This window comes from Hevea brasiliensis, chromosome 6 (genome assembly GCF_030052815.1).
Source record: "Hevea brasiliensis isolate MT/VB/25A 57/8 chromosome 6, ASM3005281v1, whole genome shotgun sequence".
In the NCBI taxonomy this organism is placed as follows: Eukaryota; Viridiplantae; Streptophyta; class Magnoliopsida; order Malpighiales; family Euphorbiaceae; genus Hevea; species Hevea brasiliensis.
In genome coordinates this window covers 89,337,337-89,345,983 of record NC_079498.1, presented here as the reverse complement: position 1 = coordinate 89,345,983, position 8,647 = coordinate 89,337,337, and the positions used below count along the sequence as shown (strand labels likewise).

At 31.7% G+C, this 8,647-nt stretch overlaps 1 protein-coding gene across 1 annotated transcript; it reads left to right on the top strand.

Moving 5' to 3' along the window:
* The first annotated feature begins 2,225 nt into the window (after positions 1-2,225).
* Positions 2,226-4,995, top strand: LOC110637037 (UDP-glycosyltransferase 87A1). The gene is made up of 2 exons (XM_021786962.2): positions 2,226-2,858; positions 3,920-4,995. The coding sequence occupies exons 1-2, from the start codon at positions 2,354-2,356 to the stop codon at positions 4,816-4,818; spliced, it is 1,404 nt and encodes a 467-aa protein (XP_021642654.2). The 5' UTR covers positions 2,226-2,353; the 3' UTR covers positions 4,819-4,995.
* Positions 4,996-8,647: the final 3,652 nt, after the last annotated feature.

Genomic DNA, 8,647 nt, shown 5'->3' with positions numbered 1-8,647 from the left:
GGGAGGGAATTCGCGCGCGGTTTTCGGCCGTTTGGGGCGACGGCCGGCTGGCTGGGGAGGCTGGGTGGCGGCGCCGGTCGGCTGGGGTGGCAGGAGGAGGTGGCTGGCCGGCGACAGGGGCAGGAGGAGAGAGAAAAGAGAGAGAGAAGGGGAGGAGGTCGACGCGCGCGGGGAAGGAAAGAAGAAGAAGGAAAAGGCCGGTACGATTCGACCGGTCCGATCCGATCCGATCCGGTTCGATTCGGCCGGTCCGATTCAAGATACAAAATTTTGAATTTTTTACTCTGCCTCGGGACCGAAAACGAGGTCCAAAAATTCCGAAAAAATTCCAGAAAACTCAGAAAAATACGTAGACTCTAAATATATTTTTAGTTTTGCCACGTGGTCTTTAAATTAATTTTTAAAAATCATCAAAGTTTATATTTTCAGAAAATCGAACCCGATTTTTAAAATCTGAAAAATCTCAAAAAAATTCCTAAAATTTAAATAAAATTAAAATACCAAAAATGCTTATAAATTTAAAATTTTTGGGGTGTTACAATAGCAGACTGCGAGTCAACCATAAGTAATGTCGAGCTTGGGACACCCCTCACTAGATGCTAGGGCTTCAATTTGAGAATGGGTTTTTTCAGAGTTTGATTGAGGTTCAATTCAAACAAATTTTGGAGTTTTTTTTTAATTATTATTATCGAGAATGAGCTTTTCTAGAGTTTGAGAATGGTGGAGAGCTCAGAGTCAACACCAAAATGTTTACTGCTCTAAAATTGCACCTCTCTAATCCCAATTGCACCTCCTACTCCTCTCTCCAATTTGTTTCCCATCGCTGCCTTTGCAATCTCTGCCTTCCAATTTGACGCCACCCATCCGTTCTCTTGCATTATGATTCTACCTCACCACCACTAGAATTAAAAGCCTCAATATCATCAGAATACATTATGTTCGTCAGAACTTCACAGTTTTCTCATTTTACGCTTCATCTTTGTTAATGGAATTTTACCCAACACTACATTTTCATGTCCAATGTTATTGCTTGCATTGTATAATTTTTTTTAAGTAATAAAACATTGAATTTTTTATTGTTGAAAGATATTTTGTGGCTAATTTGAGATGAAATTGTGATTGTTTTGCAGGTGGCAATCTCAACAACTTGGTTTTTTTTTTTCAATTCCAACTCTTTTTGTATGCAATTCCTTTTTCTTTGGTACTTAATTTGATATGCTTTGCTTGTGAATGTTTTTGTTTTCATTCTCAATTTTTTTTTTTTTTGTGGGTACCATTTGTAGGCTTTCAAAACAGCAGCGAAATCACTTAAGAAGCTGATGGATGCCATAAAGGAAGAGCTTTCTCATGCCATGGCTGTCATTCATTTATCTAGGATGGAGATTAGTGACCTAACAATGGAGCTAAGTGATCTTAGGTCAATATATTTTGCCAGAAACTCTAATTCTTGTTGTTTCAACCATAAATTCTTTCTTAAATTAAGTAGAAATTTTCATTTCATCTTAATCATCTGTTTGCATGACAAGAGATAACTCAAGGCATTATAAGCTTTTGAGAAAGACTGAGTAAGGAAAAAAGGGGAAAGAAGGGAAGAGAAGGAAAGAAAACTATGAAAGAAAAGGATTTTTAGAGAAAGAAAATGGATAGCTTGAAGATAGAGAAATGATATGGGTCAGAATATAGAGAGATAAAGTCATTCCCACGTGGTTGAAAGGATTTATTATTTTTTTTATTATGGTAATTCACGACACATCAGTTTTTGGTTAGAGTAATCATCAGAAACTGAGCAAAGGGACTTTAAGTTTTATCAAATTAAAGTTAAAGAATTAGTTATTCAAATTAAAGTTGAGGAATGCTACTGAAACAATTTCAAAATTCTGGACAAGGAGTAAAAATTAGCCAAAATAATGTTTTCATAATATTGTATTTTTTAAATTAATTAATTTTTTTTAAATATAAAAGTTAAATAATAGTATTTTTTAAAAAATAAGAGATCAATTAATAATTTTTTTTTTAAATTAGAGTAATTAAATAATAATTTAATTAATATTAAAATATATTAATTAACAAAAAATTTAATGAAAATGTTAATGAATTTAATAAAAATAAAATATATAATTAAATAATATATTTTTCAAAATTCAATAGTTTTCATTAACACGTAAGTATTAAATTGTAATTTTTCTGTTGAAAACTTTTGCGGTAGGAAGGGAGACCACGGCTCCGCCCTCGATGAGTCTCTATTAATAGGCGCCGGTTTCCCTAAAAATTAAAACAAAACGACGTCACCTACACATTCACCATCTGCGCATTTTTTTTTCCTGGTTGAAGTTCCAGAATACAAAAAGCAGCCATGGAAGACGTCAAAGTGAGCCCAATTAGCACCGGCGGCACCTCCTTCCATTTGGTGGCGATGCCTTATCCTGGCAGAGGTCATATAAATCCCATGATCAATCTCTGCAAGCTTATGTCATTTAAGCATCCTGATATTGTCGTTTCGTTGGTGGTCACCGAAGAGTGGAAGAGCTTCCTTAGCTCCTATATCTTGCCAAGTAAAATCCACTTGAATACGATCCCTAATGTCATACCCTCGGAGCTTATTCGTGCTAAGGATTTTCCAGGTTTCTTGGAAGCAGTTGCTACAAAGATGGAAGCTCCTTTCGAGCAACTTCTTGATCGGCTTGATTCGCCGGTGAATGCTATTATAGCCGATACTTACTTGGATTGGGTGATCGGAGTTGGGAATCGGAGGAATATTCCGGTTGCTTCTCTTTGGACAATGTCAGCTACAGTATTTTCTATCTTGCACAATTTTGATCTCCTCGTCGGATATGGGCATTTTCCGATCTCGTTATCCGGTATGTACAACTACTGGCTTATTTAATTTATCAATTTTTTAATTTAACTATCCAACAAATTGGGAGAGATTGATGGTAAGTTCAAGTAGCAAATCACCCCAAAATTAATTTTATAAGCAAATGAGCTCATAATTGAAGCAATTAAATAAATCTTGGTTCTGACTAAATAGAGTTTACATTATTAAATTTTATGTCAAATTTTTATGACTTAATTATATTAACAATAAAACGACTGATTTTGGATTTTGATCAGAATTCAAGACCCAATAACTTTAAATATGACTGTAATGCTATTAAGTTCAAAATATATTATTTGTTATTATTATTATTATTGTAGATCGACATTTTGGAGTAATAGATGAAATTCTACAGAGATGAAGTGTATGATCAGATTTGAGATGAGTTTGATGAAGTATATATAGTTTGATGAAGTATATAATTTGATTTGAGATGAGTTCAAATTTTGGATTTTGCAGCACTTATTACCTAAATAAGTTTCTATAAATAAATAATTAAATATAAATATATTTTTTATAATAATATTTATAAATTTTTATGTATTAAATTTTAAATAAATAAAATTTAAATAATTTATAGAATTATTTTTTAAAATATAAATTATTACTAAAAATATATTTTCCGATGGATTATTAATTAAAAAATTAAATTTTAAATGGGTTCAGATATTTTTAAAAATTAAATTTGAGACGAGTTTGGATAATTTAAAATAAATTTTAATTGAATTTAAGACAGATTTACATTTTGAGAATAATAATAGGATTTAAGTTTGAATATAATAATTGTCATCTCTAGTTATATCTAATATAAGTTAGATTTTATATAAGAAAAAATTTAATAACAATTATATTAAATGTTTGTATTAAAATTTGCATAAAATGAGTGCATGAATGATGTAAATATTTGATTAATTGTTAAATTCTGATTAATTGTTAAATTCATTCTCATATAAAATGAAGTTTATAATTACGACATTCATTATTGGATTTTGATTTTTTTAGTGAAATTTATAATTTCATTTAAACATTTCAATTGGCAAGCAGAAAGAGGAGAAGAGCGTGTGGATTACATCCCTGGAATTCCTCCAACACGTCTATTAGATTTTCCTACAATCTTTAATGGAACTGGCAGACAAACTCTTTACAAAGCGCTGAAGTCTGTTTCAATGGTGTCTAAAGCACAATACCTTCTATTCACTTCTGCTTACGAGCTTGAACCATCAGTTATTGATGCTTTAAAAATGAATTTTTGTTTTCCACTCTACCCTTTAGGTCCTATGGTACCTTATTTTGAGCTAGATCCCAATTCTAATTTAGCTACTAGTGATGATCAAAAAGTCCCTGAATACTTACAGTGGCTAAATTCTCAACCCAAAAATTCTGTGTTATATGTCTCAATGGGAAGCTTCCTTTCAGTTTCAAGTGCCCAAATGGATGAAATTGTAGCTGGGGTGAGAAACAGTGGCGTTAGGTTCTTGTGGGTATCTCGTGGTGAAAAGGGTCTGTTTGAAGATGGTTGTGGGGATTTGGGATTAGTGGTTCCATGGTGTGATCAATTGAGAGTTTTGTGTCATCGTTCTGTTGGTGGTTTTTGGACACATTGTGGTTGGAATTCTACTTTAGAAGCTGCTTTTGCTGGAGTTCCAATGCTTGCTTCTCCTATAATTTGGGATCAAACTTCCAATAGTAAAAAAATTGTGGAAGATTGGAAGATTGGGTGGAGAGTGAAACAAGGGGTTGAAGGTGAAAACTTGGTAACAAGAGAAGAAATTGCAAAACTTGTGCAGAGTTTTATGGATAAAGAAAATAGTGAAGTAATTGAAATGAGAGAAAAAGCAAAAGAAGTTCAAGAGGCTTGTCAAGCAGCAATTTCTGAACGGGGATCATCTGATTCTAATCTTGATTTTTTCTTAAGGGATATTTCACAAGGCCAGGCCAAATGAGTACATTCATTTGTCAATTACTCTTCCATGCATTATTTATAGAGAAATTATTAGGAATGTTTAGAATAATAAATTTTAATGTTCTTTATAATCACATAAATGCGAAGTCATATCTATATGAGTGAGGAAGCACATACTTCAAGTATATTATAAAATTTACAATATTTATTTCTTGGATGATTTGCCTGTAACCATAAGTTTCCATATCTCTGCTACGTCAAAAGTATAAATTGTTGCAATAAACTAGTAGGCATATCAAATAACAGATTTTACTTTAAACTTTCTACTGAAGTTTAAAGAAATTGAAAGAATGATTTTTTTTTTTTAAATTTATTATTAATATTATTGAAAAAAGATATTCTGAAAGTTATTAATCAATTGATTCTATGGAAAAACTACGCTACATAAATATTCTTAGGAAAAAGAGAGAAAAATGAAAGATTTATATTAGATTTGTTATTCAAAATTTTAGTGGATTTAGAAATCATCTTTTTCGAATTTGAGTGAAAGAAATATTCTTTAATAAGATGAAGGAATATTTCCTATATAAAGTATAACTTCTATTTTAGTGTTTGTTTCTGCACAAAATTGATTTTACTCAATTAAGTGTGTCAAAAGCATGTATAACATTTTTCGCATGTGAGAGTTGAATTTGGGCGTGCTAGGGATGCGTATGATCCTAATTGTAAACATGGTTGAGCCGATCTAACTTCCAATCAAAACGATTGGCGAGAAATAAAGGACCAAATTTTTTATTGGGTTCCCTAACTGCACTTGAATGTATTTTGTTAGAATCTCTACTTGTTCAGCTTTGAGAAATTTGAGAAAGAAATTGGTTGCTAGGAAAATTAATTGAAAGCTTTTGCATTGAAAAATAAATTGTGTTTAGTAAATAAAGACTGTTCATTGTGAAAATTATAAATTATTGCATTAAAAAAATAAATTGAGCTTGACCGAAGGCTAAATTGAGAGCTTGAGAAAATGTAAATCTTTGCAAGAAAATTAAATTGATCATTGGACTGAAAAGTAAATTGAGAACTTCACAGAAAATTAATGGATTGATTGCAGAAAAATAAATCTATGCATTAAAAAGTAAATTGAGAGCTTGACCGAAAAATAAAATAATTGCTAAAGAAATTGTAAATCTGTGCAGGAAATGTAAATGATTGTTTTGAGAAAATTAAAGGACTGGTTGCTCGAACTCGACTTGAAATTTCCATTGCCTCCTATGTTGCAGTTACCTCCATTGAGATATTATTGAAAATTTTAATTTATTGAATAAAAATTGACAATATTGAGAGAGTCAAAATTTTACCTAATAAATTAAATTAAAGAAAAATATAATTTTACTAAATAAAAATTAACTAGTAATGTAATAGCTAAAATTTATTTAATAAAATCAAATTTGAATTTTTTTCCTAGAACCAAGGCTCTCAATTTATTATTATTTTTTTAATCTCTCAACTCTCTCCTTTTTTTTATTTTTTTATTGCTCACAACCCACGGCTTAATTCTTTTCTAAATCCACACATAAACTTGAAAATAAAAAAATAAATTTGCTTTATTTTAATTTTTAGAGACTCAATCAATCAATTTCTCTCACCTAAGAGACTGAATCTCACATTTTTCACTCACCTAATCAAAATTAACTAGTTTTCTCTCTTACCCAATCAAGAGATAATTAATTTTCTCTCTCCTAGACACTTCCAAACATGACTTACCTCCCATTCACGCCAAAAGGCAATAGAAGCATAATGGGTTGCTTTAGTACCACCAAAAGAGGTAGGATGGTTAGTAGTAGAATAGATAATAGCAGAAAAGGATGTAATATGTAAGAAAAGAGAAGTTGAGAAAGGAAGTTGCTAGAAAAAAATGAAATAAGAAACAAGTTAAAAGATATAAGAAGTTTATGATTAGAATATATGTATGATGTGTCTTGTGTTTGAGGAATTTCCAATGCTAAGAATAATCATTAAATGGAAGGATGGAGAAATGTCATAGCTTAGCATATAAAATGAGACTCCCTAGCACTAGTAAGGAGATGTGTTTCTATGTGAATTTTGCTTTTCCCCTTGATATTATGAATTGTTTTCAAAAAGAAATGTTTTCTCTTTTTCTCGCTTTCAGTTGTTGAAGGGGGGTAGATTATAATACCCCACCTTTGTGGGATGGAGTTTTCAAGAGTAGGAGGGGAGGAGAAAGGAAGAAAAGTCAAAGATGTGGTTTTTGGTAGCCAAAGGTTAATTTCAATAGCTGAAGTTGACTTTTGGCAGCATAAAGTAAAAGTCGGCAGTCGAAAGTCCTATAGTTTAGCAAGGTATAAATAGTACCTCTAGTCATGAAAGGGAGAAAGAAATCGGTAAGTTTCTCTCCTCCCATCTAAGTTTCAAGTTTTTCTTTCTTTTCTAAGCTTCCTAGCTTACTAATCAAAATCTTTGTTGTTGTTTTGAACATGCATGAGAAATCTTTTAGATTTGCCCTTTGATTTGTGCCTTTGAGTAAATTTGAAGAAGACACGAGTCTCGGACCTCGAAGAGTCTCCTAAGGTCTTGGGTGTTAATGTTCAAGATCAAATGTAATTTATTGTTTTCTTTTTAAAGATTTATTCTTTCCTTGTTATTTTTGTATAGATGTGTTGTATTTTGATTCATGCATATCAAGGGTTTAGGTTAATTTGGGGATTTTTTGAAATTTTAGGTTCAAACCCTAATCTTTATTTAAAATCTTGCACATGCAAAATGCTTTAGTTCTTCTAATGCTCCCTTAGGAAAAGTTTTGATTTTGGATGGTTTGAACAATTTGATGGGGTTAGAGGAATTGTTTTGGAATCATTCACTAACAATTATTATGAGATTTTCTTTGCAAAACCTTGTTGCATGTTGTGTTTTTATGTTTGAAAAGGTTAGTTGATTATTTTATTGCATGTTTATATGTTTAGTTTAAGTTTTTGGGATTTTGATCATAAATTGATATGTTTTTTAGTCATGTTTTGTGACACCCCTAACTCGGTCTACAGTGTAGCCGAGCCAGGTGTGCCACATTTGGTGCCGGGGCACCCTATCTTATCTTGTCATGTACATTATTAATTTAAATTCTATTTATTCATATTATCCCATATGTTGAAAATTTTTTTTACCACATTTTATTTTTATGGAGACTAGGACAGAGTTTCCCCTGTTTTATCAGCTTTTGGTAGGTTTCACTATTCACCTGTTAAAAACAGTTTATATCCATCTCATTTTTCCATGCATCATATCATATCATTGTTTGCTCACAAAAATTTCTCATATTCATTTCAAGTAAATACCTTTCATTTCATTCATATAAAATTTATATACAATAATTTACAATTTATTATATAGTCTCAAAATGAATTACATCTTTTACTTATGTACAATGAACAAAAAGTACAAAACATGTAATCATGGGCCCTACCAAGTGCACAGCTGAGGTGACTTTGTAACAGCCCTATTTGCATAGCCTGGTATATTTTACTGTTCCAGTGAACGGTGTCGGTTCGGATAATTAAGAGAATTAGAACCACGTCTAAGACACCTAGATAAGCTCTGAATGTAAATAATTAGTAATTGCCAAATAGTTAAGTATAAATAAGAAAAACAGAACATAAAATGTTAAATGAGCCGGGAGTCACGACGATGGGTGACCTTCCCTAGAAGTGACTGCGAGGTCAGCCTTAACCTGAATTTTGAACAGGAAAATGTGAAGCCGCGATCCTTAGGACTATTGCGAACACAGTGGAAAAGAGAAAATCACATAAAAGAGTTGTTAAGCAGGTCAAATAATTAGGTCAGGGATCCAAAAGAAATAT

Bases quoted from the DNA above. Each gene is read 5' to 3' on its own strand.
- LOC110637037 (XM_021786962.2), top strand. From the start codon at position 2,354: ATGGAAGACGTCAAAGTGAGCCCAATTAGCACCGGCGGCACCTCCTTC. The intron at 2,859-3,919 runs GTATGTACAACT...ATTGGCAAGCAG, and splicing joins TTTTCCGATCTCGTTATCCG to AAAGAGGAGAAGAGCGTGTG.